At 37.4% G+C, this 26499-nt stretch overlaps 1 protein-coding gene across 8 annotated transcripts in view; it reads left to right on the forward strand.

Annotated features, from left to right (window-relative positions):
* FBXL2 (F-box and leucine rich repeat protein 2) overlaps positions 1-26499 on the forward strand; it is a 117530-nt gene that overhangs the window by 14115 nt on the left and 76916 nt on the right. For 5 of the 8 annotated variants that reach the window (XR_005058638.2, XR_005058639.2, XM_037008652.2 and 2 more), the window contains exon 2: positions 1862-1923. The exons of 1 other annotated variant lie outside the window; for it this stretch is intronic. Coding sequence is in view for 3 of the 7 variants with exons in the window: in XM_037008652.2 (XP_036864547.1) it covers positions 1862-1923 (62 nt within the window). In the remaining 4 variants the exon portion in view is untranslated. Of the gene's footprint in view, positions 1-1861; positions 1924-2066; positions 2161-26499 lie in introns of those variants that run through there. 2 more of the 8 variants (XM_037008653.2, XM_037008655.2) reach the window with 2 other exon arrangements.

Genomic DNA, 26499 nt, shown 5'->3' on the forward strand with positions numbered 1-26499 from the left:
TAACCTTTGGGAAACTGCCAGAATGTTTTCCAAAGTGGCTGTACCAGTTTGTATTCCCACCAACAGTATACAAGAACTCCAGTTTCTCCAGATTCTCACCACTGGTTACCGTGTTGCTTGATTTTAACCGTCCTTGTGGCTATGAAGTATCTCATTGTGTTTTTGGTTTGCACTTCCCTAATAACTAATGATCTAATGATCCTGAAATTATTTTTGTATGCTTATTAGCTATTTGCATACTTTCTTTGCAGAAATGTCTTCTCAAATCCCATGCCCATTTACAAACTGCTTTATTTATCTTCTTATTGTTGAATTTTGAGAGTTCTTTATATATTCTCGATACAATTCCCATAACAGGTATGTGATTGCAAATGTTTTCTCCTATTTTATGGGTTTTCTTTTCACTTTCTTCATGATGCCCTTTGAAGCACAAAGGTTTTTTAATTTTGATGTTCAGTTTATCTTTTTTTTGGTTGCTCGTACTTTTGGTGCCATCTAAAAAATTGTTACATAATCCAAGATTTATGCTTATGTTTTCTTTTAAGGGTTATAGTTTTAACCCTTTTTTTTTTAGTTTTTTTTTTATTTATTTAGGTTGCCGATCCATTTTGAGTTAATTTTTATATGATGTGAGATAGGGTTGCAACTTTATTGTTTTGCATGTAGATGTCCAGTTGTCCTGGCACCATTTTTTAAAAATTAAAGTATCATTGACATACAATCTTATATTAGTTGCACGTATACAACACAGAGGTTCAACAGTTATCCATTTTATTAAATCCTCACCCCCCACTAGTACAGCTACTATCTGTCAACATAGGAAGATGTTACAGATTCATTAACTATATTCTCCATGCTGTACTACTATCCCTGCCTGGGACCATTGTTGAATAGACTATTCTTGCCTTCTTTCCCTCATTGAGTTATCTTAGTGCTCTTGTCAAAAATCAGTTGCCCGTAAGTAGAAGAGTTTATTTCTGGACTCTCTCAATTCTGTTCCATTGATCTGTATGTCCTTATGCTAATTAATGCCTTAGTGTTTCAATTACTGTAGCTTTATAGTAAGTTTTGAAATCATGAAGTGTGAGTCCTCCAACTTTTTTTCCTTTTTGAGATTATTTTGGCTATTTTGGATCTCTTAAATTTCCATGTGAATTTTAGCCTCAACTTTTCAGTTTTTTCCAAAAAAAGCTGAGATTTCATAGTGATTTCATTAAATCCATAGGTCAATTTGAGAAATGTTGCTAATATAACAGTATTAAATAATCCAATTCATGAACATGGGATGTGTTTCAATTTATTAAGTCTTCTTTAATTTCTTTCAACAATGTTCTGTATACATTTTCAATATAGAAATCTTGCACTTCTTTAGTTAAATTTATTCCTAAGAATTTTGATGCTGTTGCAAATGAGATAGTTTTCTTAGTGTCATTTGCAGGTTGTTCATTGCTAATGTATGTAAATGCAATTTATTTTTATGCTGATATATTGCAACTTGCTATGTGACTGAACTCCTTGATTAGTTCTAATAGATTTTTTTGTGTGGGTTTTCTAGCATATTTTATATACGAGATCCTGTCATCTGTGAATAGAGTTTGTTTTACTTCTCCCTTTCCAATCAAGATACTTATTAAAAATTTTTCTTGTCTAATAGCCTTGGCTAGGACTTCCAAAGTAATGTAGTGTAGAAATGGTGATAAGGTTTAAATGTTTTTATATCCATCAATATTGATGTGTGGTAGCTTCATGAATTTAGTATCATCATATCTGTAGGACAGTGAGTAGCTGCTCTGATCTAAAAGCATGTAACTTTTTTGATTGATTGAAGAATTGATTAGCAGTTTACCTTTTTTTCTTTTAGGTTTTCTCAAATAATGATGAAGGCCTTATTAACAAAAAGTTACCCAAAGAACTTCTTTTAAGGTAAGTGCAGATAAACTTTAGAAAAAGAATTCAGTTTTGATTCAGTCATCAAGTTCCAAAACAATCTTCTTTCTCACTATGAGTCCATAGCACAGAAAAACAGACAGAATTAGCCTAACTGACTTTTTGTTTTTGTTTTATAGAATGCTGTTCAGCTTGTTGTTAAATTTTACTTGGTCTAATCCAGAATGTACTAAGTATGTACATAGCATTGGTCTGGATTCTTTTTGTAATGTGGTAAGTATTGTAATAATCTTCAGTAGGTGCCACTGTTTTGGTTTGAGTAGTCTCAATGTAGTTGATAACGTGAGGAGAGATTATTGTTAAGGTTGTAAGTTTCTGAGGTCATAGACATTTAGATGTTCTTTGATAAATTGGTTTTTAAATAAGTACAGTTATATGTTCTTACTGAGCACTTAGAATGCTGTCAGTCAAAATATTGGTATTTCTAAATCAGTTTTATTCGGATTATGTGCTAAGTGACAGTGAGTACTGTAAAACAGACTTTTTGTCCTTTATTTCTGGCATCACTGAATATACAGTAAATAGTATTTACTTGTCATTTTACCAAGTTAAGATATAGACCAACACATGTTGACTCTGAGGTGCTGCACTTTCCTTTAGTACTCGGCAGTCATCAAAGAAGTCTTATTTTAGTTTTGGATTTATATTTTAATTGTTTACAAGTAATGAATACATGTGTACATGGTAATCTTTGGCATTTCCCAAATTCTTCTCATATCACTGATGTTCCACAAAACAAAAGTAGGCTTTGTGATCAAATAAGTATGGGAAACACTGGGTTAACAAAACCAATTCCTTTAACTACATGACTTCTCAGAGCCTTAATAGACTAATGTGCAGGTGATGCGATAGCTGTGGCATTTCAAACTTACCGACCATGGAACCCTTTTATTATTCCATGGAAAAGGTTTCAGGAAATGCCGACATACAATAAGAGATTGGCCAGATGACTCCATTCCCTAGCTGTGCCAAATCTCATTTGAACATTGGGGGAATGAATATGAGTTCTGGCACTCACCACAGAGTCACTCTGGAAATGCCACAGTATACTCATCTTTGCTGTCTTCAGTATGTTAGACTTCTTTTCTTGAGTCAGAAACAGGGTGAGGGCTTCTTTGTGGTGGTAGTCATGTTTCAGAGGGTGTTTTGTTATTAGGTGTTACACTGTTGTCATGAGCTCATTCTATTCAGTTAATAAGTAAAAAAGTAAACTCATGACAAGATCATATAGAGCAATTATATTTTATTTCAAATAAACAGATATTGGATAAGAGAATATTCTTTGGCATTTTAGACCATTTTAAAGTTAAGGAAATGGTATCAAAGAAGGAATGAAATGTTTATGTCTAGCACAGACTTCAAGCTGTAATATGAATAGGTCATTCTTACACTGGGGAATCAAAACCAGCTTCAGGCAGACCCGTATTAGTTGTTCAACACGGGTGTGATTAAACTCCAACTTTCTTGTAAATATTGCTGCAGTCTTTGACTCAAGGCTGTTAACTTTTTTCCCTTCTGATAGGGTTAACTTTTACACCATACTCAACTATAGAATAGTTTCTGGACTCTTTGTCCAAAATAAAGGGGACAGGGATTATGTCACTTTCTGTGCTAATGTGATTTCTGAACTTCTGTTTCAGAAATTTTAGTTCTTTGAATGATCCATGATGGACGCAGCTATTAATAATCCTGGAGTTATAAAAGTTTTTGAATCATGCTACAAGGCTCACACATAGATTGTTTTTCAAAAAGAATTGCTATTTGAGAGCAAACATTAAAATCTTCATGACATGTCTATCCATTGGTTTCGTATTTTGGAGTTTGTAAGGGGTCTTTAAATTTTGAAGTACCACCACTTCAAGTCTCTCTGATTCATGAGTCTCAAAATGAATTTAGCCAACTATAGAATATTTGTGGGTCTTTAAATCATTTCTGCCATTTTACTCTGAGGCTTTCTAGTCGCAGTAATAGTAGCTCTTCCCTTTTCTAGCTGTCCTTTCTAAACAAAATTTTAGGTAGGTTTTAAGCCCAGTTACCAAAGCAACCATCTTCATGGTCAGATGATTCCAGGACAGAGTGAGTGAGGGCAACAAAGTGCCCACCCCATGAAGCTTGTGTTATTTTTGTTAAATGATGTTTTCATCCTTTCAGTTTGTTCTGTGCTTACATATTTTATATTGTAGACTTCTTTGTGACAGTACAGACTGTTCCTGTGCTTGTTGAATTCCTATTTACCTAACTTCATCAATAGCTGTGAATTCTTTGACTCTATGATAATCATATTTGCTGGCAGCCCAGGTCATTCTGCCATTTTGGACCACATCTGTTACCACCTCTAAAATTCTCTAGTAACTTCCATCACCGATCACATCTGGTGATCAGCTTTCCCTTTGGAACCATTAACAAGCATAACCTGGAATTATGTGCTGTTTTTCATCTCTTTATATCACTTTGAATCTGCTCAGAAAAATCTGTGTTATGTTTTTATCTGATGATCTTACTACTAGCTTTAAGACTTACCAAGATTAATAATTCACAGATTCTTTTCTACCACCCGTTTCTAGTTTGTTACTTAACAGAGTTTTTACAATTTTGCTGTCTACCTAGCTTTCACTCATAAATAAAGGTTTTGAAGTTCTCCCTCTCTACACTTGCTTTCATCCAGTTCATTAAACAGCTTTGTGATCGTAATCTTCTGGGGGAGTCAGTTACATATTGCTTATAACAATGGGAATTTAAATTTGTTGTAATCTACATATCTATTAGTGTGTTGGGTTGTCCGCACAAATATTTGTCCTTATTGTTCTTCTCTATGTTACTTTTGGGGCCAGATTTGGTTGTGATTCTTGGCTATTTGTGATATTGGTATGATCCTAAAGTGGCTTCTTGACACCATAATTTCCCATATCGGTAAAATGGGAACAGTAATAATTCTTATGTTATGGAATTGTTGCTGTTTTGGAGTACTTGGTGTTTAGCAAATACTAAATAAATGTTAGTTTCTCTTCTTCTTAATTTATATCACTTTTTGATGCCTGAATACTTAATAAATGCTCTTCAACAGTGCAATCAGTTTTAATGCAAACAACTGATAAGAGTAAGGTGTCCTGATGTGGATCTTAACATAAGCTACTGCTAACAATATCTCAGTAAAGAACCTAAATTTTAAGTAAGTTAATGTAGCCCCGTGCTTCATTTCATCTGTCTGGACTAATTAAGTCTCAGTGGGAATTGAGTACTACCATCTTTTATTAAACTGATAATTATTAGGGCTTGAGCAGATTAGTGGTGGTAATATGTCAACTAATAATTATTTTGTATTATAAAAAAGGCAGTCTCTTGGAATGAACCATTCCTCTTTTGAGAAGTCCTGCATGGGCCCAGTGTTGGCCTAAAACTCAGATTATAAATTTTTATACTAATTTGTTTGACTTTAACATTTTACTTCTGTTATGGTTGCTTTCAGACGTCAATGATAAAATGAAAACACATGTAAACTACTTTACAGGAGGTAGGGAGTGCTACATGCAGTAAATATTTTAAAACATTCTGAGAAGCAGTCTTGTTAGTAATAAATAATAATGAAAGAAAGCTTTTATTAGACACATTTTTAAAAACTTAAGTTACCATTATTTGTGTCGTTTTCTTTTCTTTTAAAATTTATGTGAGTACATGACAAACTTAAGTACTAATAATGTTTGTTGGCTTGAAGAAGGAGGGTTTGCTCCAAACACAGGAGCTGAGCCTTGTAGTTCTTGACAAATGAAATCAACTGCACAATTACATATGATTTAGAGTTTTTTTTTAAAATTTATTTTTATTTTTTATTTTGGTATCATTGATCTACAATTACATGACAAACATTATGTTTACTAGAATTCCCCCTTCACCAAGTCCACCCCCCTGCCGCATACCTCATGAGTCACTGTCCATCAGCGTAATAAGATGCTGTAAAATCACCACTTGTCTTCTCTGTGTCACACAGCCCTCCCCATGCCCACCCCCACATTATACATGCTAATCGTAAGGCCCCCTTTCTTCTCCACCCCCACCTTCTCCCTCCCTTCCCACCCATCTTCCCCAGTCCCTTTTCCCTCTGGTAACTCTTAGCTCTTTGTTGGGTTCTGTGATTCTGCTGCTGTTTTGTTCCTTCCGTTTTTCCTTTGTTCTTATATTCCTCATACACATATGAGTGAAATCATTTGGTACTTGTCTTTCTCCGCCTGGCTTATTTCACTGAGCATAAGACCCTCTAGCTCCATGCCTGTTGTTGCAAACGGTAGGATTTGTTTTCTTCTTATGGCCAAATAATATTCCATTGTGTTTACATACCACATCTTTATCTATTCATCTACTGATGGACACTTAGGTTGCCTCCATTTCTTGGCTATCGTAGGTAGTGGCTGCGAAAACATGGGGGTGCATCTGTCTTTTTCAAACTGGGCTGCTGCGTTCTTAGGGTAAATTCCTAGAAGTGGGATTCCTGGGTCAAATGGTATTTCTATGTTGAGCTTTTTGAGGAGCCTCCATACTGCTTTCCACAATGGTGAAACTAATTTACATTCCCATCAGCCGTGTAAGAGGATTCCCCTTTCTGCACAACCTCGCCAGCCAACACTGGTTGTTGTTTGTCTTTTGGATGGTGGCGATCCTTACTGGTGAGGCGAGGTGATATCTCATTGTGGTTTTAAATTGCATTTCTCTGATGACTAGCGATGTGGAGCGTCTTTTCCTGTGTGTTGGCTAATTTAGAGTTTTAATAGTTTGCTAGGGAAAATTATAAAATGACTAGTACATGCATTTTCAGATTTTACTCTTCTAAAATTTATAAGCTAATTCCCTGAGTGAAAATAACTGTGGTTTTGTCACAGTCATGCAGTTACAGCCCAGGGCTTATGTGTGACTCTGGGACCTTGGGGAGCAGTGCAGTGGGGCTCATTCCTGTTTTGGGTGCCATTGAGTGGGTGTTCTTACTTCTGGCTGTTCTCAGCAGCCCATGGCTTCTTCAAGGACTGGTGCTTCCCCCTCCTACTGGGATGCCCTATATACATATATATATATATATATTTCAAGGTAGCTAATAGGTAAGATGCTCTTTTGGGGGCATATACTGCAAATTCAAGTTTAACCAGCTATGCAGATTTTTCATTTTCATTAAGAATATTTTTGGTTTGTTTATTTTTATTGTCTTTTACTTTGCATGAATCAGTATAGGACTGAATTAATGTGTGTTGAAATCAGATTCAGAAATGTAAAGGAACCTCCTTTTCATGACCTCTGCATACTATAATATACAAATTTTAAGATTTGCATCTGAAGTCCAAATTGTGGCAGAAGCATATTTTCTCTAGTCTAGGTTGGGGTTATGCTTATACATTTAAAACTCTGATTATGCCTTTGGATTTTTTAACTACATTGAGGTGGCATTAAACACCAATAAAGATCCACAGGTAAGGAAGAACTAGTACATTCTGCTGCAGAATTTTATCACTGGGACGTGATAAGGTAGAGACCTATTCAGTTAGCTGTGAATTAAATAGTTAAAACAGAAGAGATTGGTAAATTTAACTCTGTGAACAGTAAACTATGGCAAAATACACCATACCAAAGGTAAAGAGCAGAGTGATTAGTGAATAATTAGAATATGTATTATAAGCAAGGACTGTGTTCTTCAATGTACAAAGAAAAGAACTTAGAAAATAATAATAAGGTGGATTAACTCTATTAGAAAAACAATTTGAACAGGGTATAAGCAAATACAGATTTCCAACAAGTGTATAAAAATATGCTCAAACTGACCCATGTTTTAATACAAATCAAAATAAGGAGATACTAGTTATCTGACTGGCAAAAACCAAAAGTTGGATAATACCATGTTTTGGCAAGGAGGTAAGAGACTGACACTCTTAGATGCTTTAGCAGTGAAAATATGAACTGTTGTAGCCATTCTATGCGGCCATGGAGAAAACTTCCAAATGCTAAATGTACTTATATACAAATTCCATTCCTAGGAGTTTACTAACATATATTGCAAAGAGATATATATATCTATATAGGGATGTATATACAGAGGTATGTATATAGACTTCAGCTTTTTTTTTAAACTAGTTAATTGGATTACTCATAATTTTTGGTTAATAATGTACTTCATTACTGATCTGTGCATTCCTTTCCCACTTCCTATCTTTAAGTTAATATTGTTGTGAACTTTGTATTTATGATTCCCTTCTTTAAAGTTTTTTTATTTTAAATGTATTTGACTAAACAATATAATGTTTACTTTTGCTTGTTTATTAACTTAGTAAAAAATATTTATATCATATCTTCTGAGACATGGTTTTCACTCAAAATTATGTTACTAAGAGTGATCCAATGATACTCTGTTTGGCTATTATTCATTCATGTTTACTGGTGTATAATATTCCATTTTTTAAAACTATATCCAAATTTACTTATTGATTCTTCCTTTGATGAGTACTTGGGTTTCCAGTGTTTTGTTAATAAATGTAGTGCCGCTGTGAACATCTTGTAGATACCTCCTGGTACAAATATACAAAAGTTTCCTTAGGAGTCCAGTTGCTGGGGATTATAGGCTATACTTTAAATTTCTATAGTAGTATTAAATTGTTTTCCAAAGTTGTATTGTCAGTTTATAGTCATACAAACACTGGATAAAAGATTCTGTTTAGTCACTCCTTTGCAACATTTAGTGTTGTTAAATCTTTGAAGTGTAGAATAGCATCTCATTGTGCTCTTGATTTGAATGTCCCTGAATTCTAGTCATGTTGAGCATCTGTATATATTTATCAGTCACATGTATTTCTTCTTCAGTGAAATGCATGTTTATATTTTTTGCCTTTTGGGTTGTTTCTTGATTTGTAGGTTTTTTCTCTTGTTTTTAATACTACTGTTTCTTATATATTTTTTTCTTCATCCAGTTTTCCAAATACTGTTCCAATTTAATAATCTTTACAAGAGGGCAATTTGGGGTTTTAATGATTAAAACTAATGTTTTATTCACTATGATTATTACTATGGTTTTCTATTTTGTTACTTCTTTTTTATCTTATGACTTCTGCCTCTGTCCTGCTTAAATTCTTTGTATGGCCTTTAGTGTAAAGTCTACTTAAATTGTTAAGTCTTAAATTATTCTCCCAGAACTGTCCATTTATTATCTCTTATTCTATCTCATGTCTCAATCTTTTCCAACTTCCTTGTAAATTCTGGTGTCTTGATTTACTTCCAGTCCCTGAAAGTATCATTTTCTAATTTGCTCTTTCCTGTGTTCAGTCTGCTTTTTGAAAGTGTCTCCTTTGCTTACCCCTTTTTTCATGTGCTTCAGCCTAAGGCTGACCCTAATAACTTCAAGGTCATGTTTTCTCTATCTCTTGAATGTGCCTACATGTCCTTCAAGCATTTTGTAATTTCTGGTGTTTGTTCTGGATTTATGTTCCATAACACAGTAAATCTGACTTAAAAATTAAAAGATGTATTGGTGGGTAGGACTGGACTTGGGCACAACTGGCTGAGAGGCCTGGCTGCAACTGTTGAGGGCCTGCTGGTGGGTGAAGTTAGCCCCCAGGGGTGAGAGGCTCAGCCACAGGTGTTGTGAGCATGATGGTGGACAGGGCTTCCCCTCATCCCTGGTGCAGAAATTTTATTGGAAAGGCACCAGTCATGGCTGAGGATGCACTAGATGTGGTGGGGTGGGAATCACTTTGGAGGGGTGCCTGCAGCATGGGGTGCCTGAGCAGGCAGGCAGTACTAGCAAGGTAGCTAGACAGTGTCAAAACTGGCTCCTGCAGCACTGGGCCAGCAAGGCTGAAAGAGGGCAAGAAATATGGTAACTGCCAGCACTTCCATTCCTGAAGAAAGTTCCTACAGATTCCTGCCCCATTGGCACATGCCCTAAAACTAGTCAGTAAATCTCATGTATAACCCAGAATGCTATGTGCTGGGTCTTGGAGTGAGTGGTACGTGCACTGGCTATATGAGAGCAGAGTCTCCATTTCATATAGCCTTCCAGCTCTTTCAGATTTAAGCCCTGCTCATTTTCAAAGCCAGACATTATGGGATCTCATCTTCCTGGTACAGAGCCTCAGGGCAGGGGGTGCCCCATATAGAGCTTGATCTCTTAGCTCCTCATGGAGAACCTCTGTGCCTTGTGATATTCCTCTTGTTTGTGAGTCTCTGTGCTGGAGATTTGGTTCTTGATCATGTCTCTGCCCCTTCTATCCCTCTCGATGTGATCGATGTGATCTAGTAGTTTTGGAGTGGATTCTTTAGGGTTTTTTATGTACAATATCATGTCATCTGCAAACAGCAACAGTTTGACTTCTTCCTTGCCAATCTGGATGCCTTTTATTTCTTTGTATTGTCTGATGCCATGACTAGGACCTCCAGAACTATGTTGAATAGAAGTGGGAAGAGTGGGCATCCTTGTCTTGTTCCCAATCTTGAACGAAAAGCTTTCAGCTTCTCACTGTTAAGTATAATGTTGGCTGTGGGTTTGTCATATATGGCCTTTATTATGTTGAGTACTTGCCCTCTATACCCATTTTGTTGAGAGTTTTTATCATGAATGGATGTTGAATTTTGTCAAATGCTTTTTCAACATCTATGGAGATGATCATGTGGTTTTTGTCCTTCTTTTTGTTGATGTAGTGGATGATGTTGATGGTTTTTTGAATATTGTACCATCCTTGCATCCCTGGGATGAATCCCACTTGATCATGATGGATGATCTTTTTGATGTATTTTTGAATTTGGTTTCCTAATATTTTGTTGAGTATTTTTGCATCTATGTTCATTAGGGATATTGGTCTGTAATTTTCTTTTTTTTTGTGGTGTCTTTGCCTGGTTTTGGTATTAGAGTGATGTTGGCCTCATAGAATGAGTTTGGGAGTATTCCCTCCTCTTCTACTTTTTGGAAAACTTTAAGGAGGATGGGTATTACGTCTTCACTAAATGTTTGATAAAATTCAGCAGTGAAACCATCTGGGACATGTTTTTGTTATTAGATAGTTTTTTGATTACCAGTTCAATTTCTTTGCTGGTAATTGGTCTATTCAGATTTTCTGTTTCTTCCTAGGTCATCCTTGGAAGGTTGTATTTTTCTAGAAAGTTATCCATTTCTTCTAAGTTACCCAGTTTGTTACCATATAAATTTTCATAGTATTCTCTCATAGTTCTTTGTATTTCTGTGCTGTCTGTAGTGATTTTTCCTCTCTCATTTTTGATTCTGTTTATGTGTATAGAGTCTCTTTTTTTCTTGATAAGTCTGGCTAGGGGTTTATCTGTTTTGTTTGTTTTCTTGAAGAACCAGCTCCTGCTTTCATTGATTCTTTCTATTGTTTTATTCTTCTCAGTTTTATTTATTTCTGCTTTAATCTTTATTTTGTCCCTCCTTCTACTGACTTTGGGCCTCATTTGTTCTTCCTTTTCTAGTTTCATTAATTGTGAGTTTAGACTGTTCATTTTGGATTGTTCTTCTTTCCTGAGGTAGGCCTATATTGCAATATAGTTCCTTCTTAGCATGGCCTTTGCTGCATCCCACAGATTTCGTGTTGTTGAATTATTGTTGTCATTTGTCTCCATTTATTGCTTGATCTCTGTTTTTATTTGGTCATTGACCTATTGATTATTTAGGAGCATGTTGTTAAGCCTTCGTTTGTTTGTGAGCTTCTTCCTTTTCTTTGTGTAATTATTTCTAGTTTCATACCTTTGTGATCTGAGAAGCTGTTTGGTACAATTTCAATCTTTTTGAATTTACTGATGTTCTTTTTGTGGCCTAGTATATGATCTATTCTTGAAAATGTTCCATGTGCACTTGAAAAGAATGTGTATCCTGTTGCTTTTGGGTGGAGTGTTCTGTAGATATCTGTTAGGTCCATCTGTTATAATATGTTGTTCAGTGCCTCTGTCTCTTTACTTATTTTCTGTCTGATCGATCTGTCCTTTGGAGTGAGTGGTGTGTTGAAGTCTCGTAAAATGAATGCATTGCATTCTATTTCCCCTTTTAATTCTTCTGGTATTTGTTTCACATATGTAGGTGGTCCTGTGTTGGGTGCATAGATATTTATAATAGTTATATCCTCTTGTTGGACTGAACCCTTTATCATTATGTAATGTCCTTCTTGGTCTCTTGTTACTTTCTTTGTTTTGAAGTCTATTTTGTCTGATACAAGTACTGCAACTCCTGCTTTTTTCTCCCTGTTTGTTGCATGAAGTATCTTTTTCCATCCCTTTACTTTCAGTCTGTGTATGTCTTGGGTTTGAAGTGAGTCTCTTCTCTTGTAGGCAGCATATAGACGGGACTTGTTTTTTTATCCATTCAGTAACTCTATGTCTTTTGATTGGTGCATTCAGACCATTTACATTTAGGGTGATTATCGATAGGTATGTACTTATTACCACTGCAGTCTTTAGATTTGTGGTTACCAAAGGTTCAAGGGTAATTCCCTTACTATCTAACAGTCTAATTTAACTCACTTCATGTGCTATTACAAATACAACCTAAAGGTTCTTTTTTTTTCTCCTGTTTCTTCCTCCTCCATTCTTTGTATGATATGAATCATATTCTGTACTCTTTGTCTATCTCTTGGGTGGCATCTATTTAGCCTTAGGAATACTTCCATCTATTTGGAGTCCCTCCAAAATGCACTGTAAAGGTGGTTTGTGGGAGGTAAATTCTCTCAATTTTTTCTTAGCTGAAAATTTTTTAATTCCCTCCTTCAGATTTAAATGATAACCTTGCCAGTATAGTATTCTTGGTTCAAGGCCCTTCTGCTTCACTGCATTAAATTTATCATTCCACTCCCTCTGGCCTGAAAGGTTTCTGTTAGGAAGTCTGATGATAGCCTGATGGGTTTTCCTTTGTATGTGATCTTTTTTCTCTCTCTAGCTGCTTTTAAAAATCTGTCTTTATCTTTGATGTTTTCCATTTTAATTATTATATATCTTGATGTTGTCTTCCTTGGGTCCCTCGTATTGGGAGATCTGTGTACCTCCATGGCCTGAGAGACTATCTCCTTCCCCAGATGGGGGAAGTTTTCAGCAATTACCTCCTCAATGACACTTTCTTTCCCTTTTTCTCTCTCTTCTTCTTCTGGTACCCCTATAATATGAATATTGTTCCGTTTGGATTGGTCACACAGTTCTCGCAATATTGTTTCATTCTTAGAGATTCTTTTCTCTCTCTGGGCCTCAGCTTCTTTGTATTCATCTTCTTTAATTTCTGTTCCATTTACCGTCTCTTCTACTACATTTAATCTGCTTTTAAACCCCTCCCTTGTATGTTTCATTTCAGATATGGAATTTCTTAATGATTCAATCTCCGACTTAAATTTGTTCCTGAGTTCTTGAATATTTTTCTGTACCTCCATAAGCATGTTTATGATTTTTATTTTGAACTCTCTTTCAGGCAGATTGGTGAGTTCAATTTCATTTGACCCTTTTTCTGGGGCTTGTGAGATGTTGGTCTGAACCATGTTCTTTTGACGTTTCATATTTCTGTGTGGTGCACACTAGTGCCCTGAAGCTCCAGTCTCTCCAGCTGCTCTGCCCCTACTGTGAGGTTGGGGGTCATAGGGGAGCAGAGCTGGTGCCTTGGGGGAGGAAAGATCTGTTTCCTGATTCCCGTCTGTGGTGCCTGTCTCAAGTGTCAGAGCCAGTGGGCTGAGCACACTGGTGTAAGTCTCTGTGCTTTGTGTCTCTAGCTGTTGTAGGTGGGGCCTCCCTCTGGCTGGCCTGATGCCTGCACAGTGACTGTCTGTTTGCAAACTGGTGCCGGCAGGTTAGGAGGGATGCGCAGCAGGCTGCATATCACAGTGGGGGGGCCTCGCAGCTAAGTAGGCAGCTAGGGGGATGGGGCACCTGAAGCTCCCCAAAGTTCCCAACCTGCTGGGCAGAGCACAACCATACAACCTTATCCAGCTCTCCCCTCCCCTGTGCAGCAAGCTCTGTGCAAACCCTGCTACTTCAGCAGCCCTCTAGCTGCTAGGAAGCCTCTCAGACTCCCTGTCTTTCCCTTGTCCCAGAGCGGCCGGGTATGGATCCCCTCCTCCCCAAATGGCCGGAATCTCAGTCTCTCAAGCACTCCACCTGTCTGAGCTCCCTAACGTCCAGAGCACCACACAGTGTAGGTTTCTGCTCTCAAAGCAGACCTCCAGGGCTGGGTGTTCAGCAGTTCTAGGCTTCCACTCCCTCCCCAGCTCCGTTTCTCTTCCTCCCGCTGGTGAGCTGGGGTGGGGGGAAGCACTTAGGTCCTGCCAGATTAAGGCTTTTGTACGTTACCCTGCCATGTGCTCTGTTCTTGAGGTCTGCATGCAGTCTGGTTTAGCCCTCTTTCTTGTTGCTGTTTTAGGGTTAGTTGTATCAATTAACTACATTTTCATACTATTTGTGGTTTTGGGAGGAGCTCTCCATCTCACCTCTCATGCCGCCATCTTGAATCTCCGTCTTTATTTGATTTTAAATTAATTTAAATTAAATAGATTAGACACCTCGATAGTTTTAGCAAGTGCACAATAAAAGGATGCCTAAGGAAAAAGATAAATCTCCCTTTAACATATGTAAGCTTTTGCACTCTGAGATAACAAGTGTAATAAATGGTGTCTATAATTTGGAAACATTTCTTAAGTGGTAGTTAACTCTGTTAGTGCTACCTCATAATTATTATTCAATGAGGATTAATATAACATTTAATCTGATTTCCTTTCAGAAAATCTGTCTTTCAGAAAATCTAATCTGATGGGGTTAGACCAGAGGGAGAAAAAGTGGTGATTCAGTTTCAATATTTTCTCATCTCAGCAGTTTGGGTACATGTATGTGTTTGATAGTTGAGTTCTTTGAAGATGCCCCCCCCCCCAAAAATCATGGCATTAAAATGCTTTCTCTTTTAGATAGTATTGTTAAACCAATACTCTGAAACCCAAAATTTAACATTTGCATAAAGAACATAATTGTTTTCTGTTCACTCATGTATCCTGGTTATATAAGCACAGACTTAGGACTTAGTGGTCTTTAGAAAAAAAGTTGCCTTCTGTATCTACACGTCAAAGACTAGTCAGTCGCACAAGAGCTAAGCCTATATTTCCTCTCTGGAGTCATTACTCTAAGTAATTACTAAGTAAGGCATTACTTCTAAGTATGTTGTTCTTTGAAGAAGGTAGGGAGGGCATGGCATCACTTTTTTGTTATCCTAGCTGACCTAAGGATATGGAGGAAGTTTGTAAATACAGAAATGCTGCAAGTGGTCATATTCTGGGGCTCACTGTTGGTTGTATCCACAGTGATCCCTAGCAGAACAACTGACATTCTTGTGATAAAACTCCCCCACGCTTCCTTAAAGTACTGTTAAGTGTCTGCCTATTTTGATATTTCTGTTCATTAAATTTTAAAAGATTTTTCTCAGTTTGTACCATCCTTTCAACCTAAAGTTTACTAATTGTTATTATTTGTGGGAGAAAAAGGAATGTTTCTTGCATAGAAATTTCATAATCATCACTTGATATTCAAAATAATATTCTGAAGTAGATAGACATGTTTTAAACATTATTTTTACAGAGGAAAAGTCTGATGCTCAAAGGTCGAATGACTTGATCTATGTGGGTCTGAGACTTCAGCCAAGACCTGTTAACTTCATATCTCATGTTCTTCCTTCTGAACTTACTGCTCTTCAGTCAAAAACAACTGTTAGGATGCATCTTATACTCTATCAAAAACACCTCACAAATCCTCATCTATCTTTCTGAAAAGATAAGGCATATAATTTTTATTCTATTCAGAGCAACAAACTTTCAGTTTAACAGAAATCAACACTATAGATCATGTGTTTAGTAAAAGATAGCCCATGTACCTAGTTTTCATTGCTATATTAATGCAAGTGAATGTTGTTGATATTCTGCCCTGTAGAGTATTCTATATACCGTGCTGTTAATTGTCATTAAAGAAAAGGATCCTGACTTCTGGATCCTATAACATAATTGGGCCAGTGTGAAAACACGAACAGAAACAATGGTTACTATAAAACAAAAAAGTCAATACATACTTCAAGAAAGAAAGAATCCTAGTGTACCCATAGCTGGAGTCATTACCAAACCAGCTACTAGGCTGTTTATAATAGTAGTGACTTGGATTTTAATGCCAGAGGAAGAAGATGGTGTCTTACATTTGCAAGGAAAGGAATTGAATTTAGGATCACTACATAATAGAGATCTCTGTACCATATAAGATGGGACTTAAAAAAAAAAAAACAGAAAACAAACAAAATCCTTGTTTCTGCTTAGGATTCTCGGCAGAGAGGAAAAAATCTTTCTTGAGAAATCTGATACCATATGTGGATGATTCAGAAATTCAAAGCTTAGAAACTAATGTAAAATTAATGGAAGAAAGATGAAACCTTTGGGAGAAATTGTCAGAGTCAATGTAAACAATTTTAAAAGACATTTCACAAACCATCATGCATGAGCTTTCCACACACCTATCATCAAATGAAAATGAGGTCATGATAAAAATATTACAAGTTACCTAGAGAAAAAAATTCATAAAGGGAAATAATGGATTAAATAGCTATTAAATCAATCTGAAAAGGGAATTTGAAAACTGAAAAATAGAGATGGAAATTTACACATAGTTCAGCATAGAAAGATAAAGACACAGAAATATAAAAAGGTTAGAGACCCAGAAGATAGGATTAGGTAATTCAGCATATGTGTAAAGTAAAGTATAGATGAGGAATAGAGAAAATGTGGAAGGGGTAATAGTTGAGGCAATAGTGTTTGAAAAATTTTCAGAGTGCGTTAAAAATATGAATCCTCAAGTTGAAGTAGTACAATGAGCCATAACAGGATCAATAAAGATAAATTCATACCTAGACATAATTGAGTAGTAGAACTTCAACAAAGGAGGCTTAAATCTGCAAGTTCAGTAATATTACCTATGAGGTGTAGCAATTAAACTGATAATAGATCTCTCATCAGTAAAAATAGAAGCAAAGAGTGGGAAAGTATTTTCCATGTGCCAGTGGAAATGTAAACCTAGAATTCTTTACCCAGCTAAATTATCATTCTAAAATAAGGATGAAAAAAGTTTTTCCATAAAATGGGGCAGCAACTGTGGAAAACAGTTTTGGCAGTTCTTCAAAAAGTTAAACATAGAATACTATATGACCCAGAAATCCCACTCCTACATATAACCTCAAAAGAATTGAAAAGTCAAACAAATAATTGTACACAAAGATTCACAGCATCATTGTTCATAATAGCCAAAATGTGGAAACAACTCATACATCCATCAATAATGAATCAATAAACGATTGTGGTATAAATATATAGATACAATGGGATATTTTTCAGACATAAAAAGGAAAGAGGTACTGATAGATGCTACAACCTGAATGGGCTTAAAAACATTTTGCTAAGAAATGAAGAAAAGGTCACACATTTTGTGACTCAATTTATATGAAGAATCCAGAATAGGTAAATGCATGGAGACAAAAAGTGGATTGCTGGTTGTCAGGGGTTAAGGGAAGTGGGGAATAGAGGACTGGCTGTTTGATGGGTGGTATGGTGTTTTCATTTGAGGTGATGAAAGTATTTTGAAACTAGATAAAAGTGATTTTTGTATAACGTTGCAAATGGACTATGGATCACTGAATTGTGTACTTTTAAAAGATTAAATTTGTTATGTGACTTTTACCCTAATTTTTATAATCACAGTGAAAAAAAAATCTTCCAACTCTTAGAACTCACCTATCTGAAAAACCTGTTAAAACATAAATCTTAACAGAGGGAGCCAAGCTGGCAGTTGAGTAGGACAGTGGGAATCTCCTCCCAAAAACATATATATTTTTGAAAATACAACAAATACAACTCATCCTAAAAGAGAGACCAGAAGACACAGGACAACAGCCAGACTTCATCCACATGTGCGAAAGACCAGTGCCTGGTGAAAGGGGTAAGATACAAGCACTGGCCCAGTGGGACCCGAGCACCCCTCACACCAGCTCCCGGCGGGAGGAGAGGAGTCGGAGCGGGGAGGGAGAGGGAGCCCAGAACTGCTAAACACCCAGCCCTAGACATCTGCACCAGAGCACAGACACAGTGCATGCGTGGAGGGCTGGAAACTATGGAAACAGGGCAGCAAGACCTCTGAGTGGGTCCCGAAGCTGATGCCCCTGTGACAAAGAAAAGCGAGTGCTTTTTGAAAGTCTTAAAGGGACAGGGATGCAACAGCTGGATGGAAACAACCCAGGTGACAGCCCAGCAGCTGGAAATTACAGGGAAACCTGGGCGCACTAACCCCCTGGGCAACAGCTCTGAGACCCCTCATGGAGGTAAACAGCCAAACAGCCCCCCGTCCATTACCTTCCAGGGCCCTACCATAGCAGAGAAGCAGCCTAAGGCTGGCCATGCCCTCAGCAAGGGAGCTTCCTCCATACCGGCTGGGCAAGACACAAAGACCCAGTCTATACGCAGTTGCCCAACACAAGCCACTAGGGGTCGCAGTTGTCCCAGTAAAGAAAGGCCAGTAGCAAGTGGAAAGTTTGGCTCTCCAAGCTGACAGTCAATAGCACATATAAACATGAAAAGGCAAAAAAATTTGATCCAGACAAGACTAACCCAGACTGCTTTGACATCTCCTACTTCTTCCCCTGAGAAGGAACCTGGGGAGATAGATTTAACCAGTCCTGAAAAAGAATTCAAAACAAAAGTCATAACCATGCTGATGGACTTGCAGAGAAATATGCAAGAACTAAGGAGGGAGAATATAGAAATAAAACAAGCTCTGGAAGGACTTCAAAACAGAATGGATGATATGCAGGAAGCCATTAATGGACTAGAAAACAGAGAACAGGAATGCAGAGAAGCTGATACAGAGAGAGATAAAAGGATCTCCAGTAGACTTCAACACACCACTCACCCCAAAGGATAGATCCACCGGGCAGAAAATGAGTAAGGACACACAGGCACTGAACAACACACTAGAACAGATGGACCTAACAGACATCTATAGAACTCTACATCCAAACGCAACAGGATATACATTCTTCTCAAGTGCACATGGAACATTCTCCAGAATAGACCACATACTAACTCACAAAAAGACCCTCAGTAAATTCCAAAATATTGAAATTCTACCAACCAATTTTTCAGACCACAAAGGTATAAAAGTAGAAATAAATTCTGCAAAGAAAACAAAAAGGCTCACAAACACATGGAGGCTTAACAACATGCTACTAAATAATTAATGGATCAATGAACAAATCAAAATAGAGATCAAGGAATATACAGAAACAAATGACAACAACAACACTAAGCCCCAACTTCGGTGGGACGCAGCAAAAGCAGTCTTAAGAGGAAAGTATATAGCAATCCAGGCACACTTGAAGAAGGAAGAACAATCTCAAATGAATAGTCTAACATCACAATTATCGAAACTGGAAAAAGAAGAACAAATGAGGCCTAAAGTCAGCAGAAGGAGGGACATAATAAAGATCAGAGAAGAAATAAACAAAATTGAGAAGAATAAAACAAGAGCAAAAATCAATGAAACCAAGAGCTGGTTCTTCGAGAAAATAAACAAAATAGATAAGCCTCTAACCAAACTTATTAAGAGAAAAAGAGAATCAACACAGATCAACATAATCAGAAATAAGAATGGAAAAATCACGACAGACTCCACAGAAATACAAAGAATTATTAAAGACTACTATGAAAACCTGTATGCCAACAAGCTGGAAAACCTAGAAGAAATGGACAACTTCCTAGAAAAATACAGCCTCCCAAGACTGACGAAGGAAGAAACACAAAAGTTAAACAAACCAATTACGAGCAAAGAAATTGAAACGGTAATCAAAAAACTACCCAAGAACAAAACCCCGGGGCCGGACAGATTTACCTCGGAATTTTATCAGACAAACAGAGAAGACATAATACCCATTCTCCTTAAAGTGTTCCCCAAAAAAGAAGAAGAGGGAATACTCCCAAACTCATTCTATGAAGCCAACATCACCCTAATACCAAAACCAGGAAAAGACCCCACCAAAAAAGAAAATTACAGACCAATATCCCTGATGAATGTAGATGCAAAAATACTCAATAAAATATTAGCAAACAGAATTCAACAGTATATCAAAAGGATCATACACCATGACCAAGTGGGATTCATCCCAGGGATGCAAGGATGGTACAACATTCAAAAACCATCAACATCATCCACCACATCAACAAAAAGAAAGACAAAAACCACATGATCATCTCCATAGATGCTGAAAAAGCATTTGACAAAATTCAACATCCATTCATGATAAAAACTCTCAGCAAAATGGGAATAGAGGGCAAGTACCTCAACATAATAAAGGCCATATATGATAAACCCACAGCCAGCATTATACTGAACAGCGAGAAGCTGAAAGCATTTCCTCTGAGATCGGGAACCAGACAGGGATGCCCACTCTCCCCACTGTTATTTAACATAGTACTGGAGGTCCTAGCCACAGCAATCAGACAAAACAAAGAAATACAAGGAATCCAGATTGGTAAAGAAGAAGTTAAACTGCCCCTCTTTGCAGATGATATGATACTGTACATAAAAAACCCTAAAGACTCCACTCCAAAACTACTAGAACTGATATCAGAATACAGCAAAGTTGCAGGATACAAAATTAACACACAGAAATCTGTAGCTTTCCTATACACTAACAATGAACCAATAGAAAGAGAAATCAGGAAAACAATTCCATTCACCATTGCATCAAAAAGAATAAAATACCTAGGAATAAACCTAACCAAAGAAGTGAAAGACTTATACTCTGAAAACTACAAGTCACTCTTAAGAGAAATTAAAGGGGACACTAATAAATGGAAACTCATCCCATGCTCATGGCTAGGAAGAATTAATATCGTCAAAATGGCCATCCTGCCCAAAGCAATATACAGATTTGATGCAATCCCTCTCAAATTACCAGCAACATTCTTCAATGAATTGGAACAAATAATTCAAAAATTCATATGGAAACACCAAAGACCCCGAATAGCCAAAGCAATCCTGAAAAAGAAGAATAAAGTAGGGGGGATCTCACTCCCCAACTTCAAGCTCTACTACAAAGCCATAGTAATCAAGACAATTTGGTACTGGCACAAGAACAGAGCCACAGACCAGTGGAACAGATTAGAGACTCCAGAAATTAACCCAAACATATATGGTCAATTAATATTTGATAAAGGAGCCATGGACATACAATGGCATAATGACAGTCTCTTCAACAGATGGTGCTGGCAAAACTGGACAGCTACATGTAGGAGAATGAAACTGGACCATTGTCTAACCCTATATACAAAGGTAAACTCAAAATGGATCAAAGACCTGAATGTAAGTCATGAAACCATTAAACTCTTGGAAAAAAACATAGGCAAAAACCTCTTAGATATAAACATGAGTGACCTCTTCTTGAACATATCTCCCCGGGCAAGGAAAACAACAGCAAAAATGAGCAAGCGGGACTACATTAAACTGAAAAGCTTCTGTACAGCGAAAGACACCATCAATAAAACAAAAAGGAACCCTACAGTATGGGAGAATATATTTGAAAATGACATATCCGATAAAGGCTTGACGTCCAGAATATATAAAGAGCTCACACACCTCAACAAACAAAAAACAAATAATCCAATTAAAAAATGGGCAGAGGAACTGAACAGACAGTTCTCTAAAAAAGAAATACAGATGGCCAAGAGACACATGAAAAGATGCTCCACATCGCTAATTATCAGAGAAATGCAAATTAAAACTACAATGAGGTATCACCTCACACCAGTAAGGATAGCTGCCATCCAAAAGACAAACAACAACAAATGTTGGCGAGGCTGTGGAGAAAGGGGAACCCTCCTACACTGCTGGTGGGAATGTAAATTAGTTCAGCCATTGTGGAAAGCAGTATGGAGGTTCATCAAAATGCTCAAAACAGACCTACCATTTGACCCAGGAATTCCACTCCTAGGAATTTACCCTAAAAACGCAGCAATCAAGTTTGAGAAAGACAGATGCACCCCTATGTTTATCGCAGCACTATTTACAATAGCCAAGAATTGGAAGCAACCTAAATGTCCATCTGTAGATGAATGGATAAAGAAGATGTGATACATATACACAGTGGAATACTACTCAGCCATAAGAAGTGGAAAAATCCAACCATTTGCAGCAACATGGATAGAGCTGGAGAGTATTAGGCTCAGTGAAATAAGCCAAGCGGAGAAAGAGAAATACCAAATGATTTCACTCATCTGAGGAGTATAAGAACAAAGGAAAAACTGAAGGAACAAAATAGCAGCGGAATTACAGAACCCAAAAATGGACTAACAGGTACCAAAGGGAAAGTAACTGGGGAGGATGGGTGGGCAGGGGGGAAGAAGAAGGGGGGTATTAAGATTAGCATGCATGGGGGGGAGGGAGAAAGGGGAGGGTGGGCTGTACAACATAGAGAGGACAAGTAGTGATTCTACAACATTTTGCTAAGCTGATGGACAGTAACCGTAATGTGGTTGTTAGGGGGACCTGATATAGGGGAGAGCATAGTAAACATAGTATTCTTCATGTAAGCGTAGATTAAAGATTAAAAAAAAAAGAGAGAAAGAAAGAAAGAAAAGAGAGATTACTCCTTGATAGGATAAAACTATTGGTAAATCAAAGATCAACACATGCTTTAAATATCCTTAATGTTGATCACTTAAAGGGTGTCAGATGATCAGCTATGGAGGTACTCTTTTCTGATAATATTCTTTTCCCTTAATATATAAAAAAAAAAAAAAGCAGTTCCTGTGTGCTGACCTCCAATGAGTTCTGCACAGTGGTATAGAGGGCATGTCAAAGTGTGGGCAAAGGGTCTGTTTGTTTCTATGCAGAAGATCAAGGCCTAGCTTGGATACCCAGAAAATGAACTAAGATACGATATGAGGAGGAGCTTCTGGCATCAGCACTCTCTGGAGGACTCGTGCCAGGGGGATGATCATCAAAAAGCCTCCACAGGGATCTGGGCGATGCTGCGGTTGTGGCTGCATCCACCCCACCATCTCCTGGACTTGCCATTGGAATGAGGAGGGAGATGTCTAGGCTGGCATGTGCATACAGTGAGACAACGAATTTGACCGGATCTGTACTGTTGGAACTCAACCAGGAGTTGGGAGGGGTGCAAGTTGTAGCACTCCAAAATCTTATGACTATAGACTATCTACGGTTAAAAGAACATATGGGATGTGAACAGATCCCAGAAATGGGCTGCTTTAATTTGTCTGATTTCTCTCAGACTGTTCAAGTACAGTTGGACAATATCCATCATATCACAGACAAATTTTCACAAATGCCTAGGGTGCCTAAATGGTTTTCTTGGCTTCACTGGAGATGGATGGTAATTATAGTTTGCTTTGTTTATGTCACCGTATTCCTATTATGTTAATATGTGTGTGCAAATTAGTTGGTAGTTTAAAACCTATACATACTTAAGGTACTCTACAAGAAGATATGTCAAAGAAATAATCAATCCTCCCATGTTTTCTTCCATATGCTACCTCTATAGCTTTTCTTCTTCCTTCCTAATTACAACCCTTAAATAGAATTCGTGCCTCATATCGAATTTACCGAGTATCATAATTCCTCCAGGTGGTAAAGATACCTCAAGACTAGTGCTGGGCATAGAAGCCACAGGGCATAAATCTGCAAAGAAGTAAAAAGCTAACCTTTTCAAACAATATGGCTTCTCTCTCACTTACCAACTTTACATTTCCCTGTATGGCCCCGGAAGATGACTGGTTAGCCAGAGACGGGTAAGATTCCTCAAGGGAGGAACAACCTAAGACAGGCACAGTCGCAGGGGGGCCATCAGGTGAGAAATTGGGGATCAACAGAGGTGAGGCTCAGAACCTCATCCCCCCCTGTTTGGAGAGAAATCTTCTGCATCCGTGGATGTTTTGCTGCCCTTGTGTAGCTTGGATTAATACTTAGTCCATAGGCACACACCTGATCATCTACATTTGCCCTCTTACAGCACTAAACTATGTTTTCTACCTTTATCTTGCATCTACCTACCACTTCAGCATTTTATTAAAAATAAAAATAATAATAATAATAATAAAGGAAGTAATGTGGGATCCACATATAAATCAAGTATAAAAATCAAACAAATATTTATATTTGACCTGGTTGTTTATAGTTCATAATGCATGATCAAAACCGAAAGTTTCTGTGATAAATGCCCTTGTACTGTTCACCATGTAAGAATTTATTCACTATGCAAGAATTTGTTCACCATGTAAGAACTTGTTCGTTATGCTTCAGAAGATTGGAGACTGACGAGAATTAGCCTTGAGATGGATTAATGATTGTGCATTGAGCATTTACCCCCTATACAGAATTTTATTGTTGTTAACAACCATTTGATCAATAAATATGAGAGATGCCCTCTTAAAAACAAAAAAAAAAGGATCTCCAGGAATGAAAGTATTTGAAGAGAACTGAGTGACCATTCGAAACGGAGCAATATCCGCATTATAGGGGTACTAGAAGAAGAAGAGAGAGAAAAAGGGATAGAAAGTGTCTTTGAAGAAATAATTGCTGAAAACTTCCCCAAACTAAGGGAGGAAATGGCCGCTCAGACAACAGAGGTACACAGAACTCCCATTACAAGGGATCCAAGGAGGGCAACACCAAGACACATAATAATTAAAATGGCAAAGATCAAAGAGAAAGACAAAGTATTAAAGGCAGCCAGAGAGAAAAAAAAGGTCACCTACAAAGGAAAACCCATCAGGCTATCATCAGACTTCTCAACAGAAGCCCTACAGGCCAGAAGAGTATGGCATGATATACTTAATTCAATGAAACAGAAGGGCCTCGAACCAAACTACTGTATCCAGCATGATATGAAGGAGGGATTAAACAATTCCCAGACAAGCAAAAGTTGAGGGAATTTGCCCCCCACAAACCACCTCTACAGGGCATCTTACAGGGACTGCTCTAGATGGGAACACTCCTAAAAAGAGCACAGAACAAAACACCCAACATAAGAAAGGAGGAGAAGGAATAAGAAGGGAGAGAAATAAAGAATCATCAGACCGTGTTTATAATAGCTCAGTAAGCGATTTAAGTTAGACAGTAAGACAGTAAAGAAGTTAACCTTGAACCTTTGGTAACCAGAAACTTAAAGCCTGCAATGGTAATAAGTACATACCTTTCAATAATCACCCTAAACATAAATGGACTGAATGCACCAATCAAAAGACACAGAGTAATAGGATGGATATAAAAGCAAGACCCATCCATATGCTGCTACAAGAGAGTCACCTCAAACCCGAAGACATGCACAGACTTAAAGTCAAGGGACGGAAAAAGATATTTCATGCAAACAACAGAGAGAAAAAAGCAGGTGTTGCAATACTAGTATCAGACAAAATAGACTTCAAAATAAAGAAAGTAACAAAAGATAAAGAAGGACATTACATAATGATAAAGGGTTCAGTCCAACAAGAGGATATAACCATTATAAATATATATGCACCCAATACAGGAGCACCAACATATGTGAAACAAATACTAACAGAACTAAAGGAGGAAATAGAATGCAATGCATTCATTCTGGGAGACTTCAACACACCACTCACTCCACCAGACAGAAAGTAAGTAAGGACACAGAGGCACTGAACAACACACTAGAACAGATGGACCTAATAGACATCTACAGAACTCTACATCCAAAAGCAACAGGATACACATTCTTCTCAAGTGCACATGGAACATTCTCCAGAATAGACCACATACTAGGCCACAAAAACAGCCTCAGTAAATTCCAAAAGACTGAAATCCTACCAACCAACTTTTCAGACCACAAAGGCATAAAACTAGAAATAAATTGTACAAAGAAAACAAAAAGGCTCACAAACACATGGAGGCTTGACAACATGCTCCTTAATAATCAATGGATCAATGACCAAATCAAAATCGAGATCCAGCAATATATGGAAACAAACGACAACAATAACACAAAGCCCCAACTACTGTGGGATACAGCAAAAGCAGTCTTAAGAGGAAAGTATGTAGCAATCCAGGCATATTTAAAGAAGGAAGAGCAATCCCAAATCAATGGTCTAATGTCACAATTATCGAAGTTGGAAAAAGAAGAACAAATGAGGCCTAAGGTCAGCAGAAGGAGGGACATAATAAAGATCAGAGAAGAAATAAATAAAATTGAGAAGAATAAAACAATAGCAAAAATCAATGAAACCAAGAGCTGGTTCTTCAAGAGAATTACAAAAACAGATAAGCCTCTAGCCAGACTTATTAAGAGGAAAAGAGAGTCAACACAAATCAACAGAATGAGAAACGAGAAAGGAAAAATCACGACGGACCCCACAGAAATAGAAAGAATTATTAGAGAGTACTATAAAAATCTATATGCTAACAAGCTGGGAAACCTAGGAGAAATGGATAACTTCCTAGAAAAATACAACCTTCCAAGACTGACCCAGAAAGAAACAGAAAATCTAAACAGACCAATTACCA

This window comes from Manis javanica, chromosome 15 (genome assembly GCF_040802235.1).
Source record: "Manis javanica isolate MJ-LG chromosome 15, MJ_LKY, whole genome shotgun sequence".
Taxonomy (NCBI): Eukaryota; Metazoa; Chordata; class Mammalia; order Pholidota; family Manidae; genus Manis; species Manis javanica.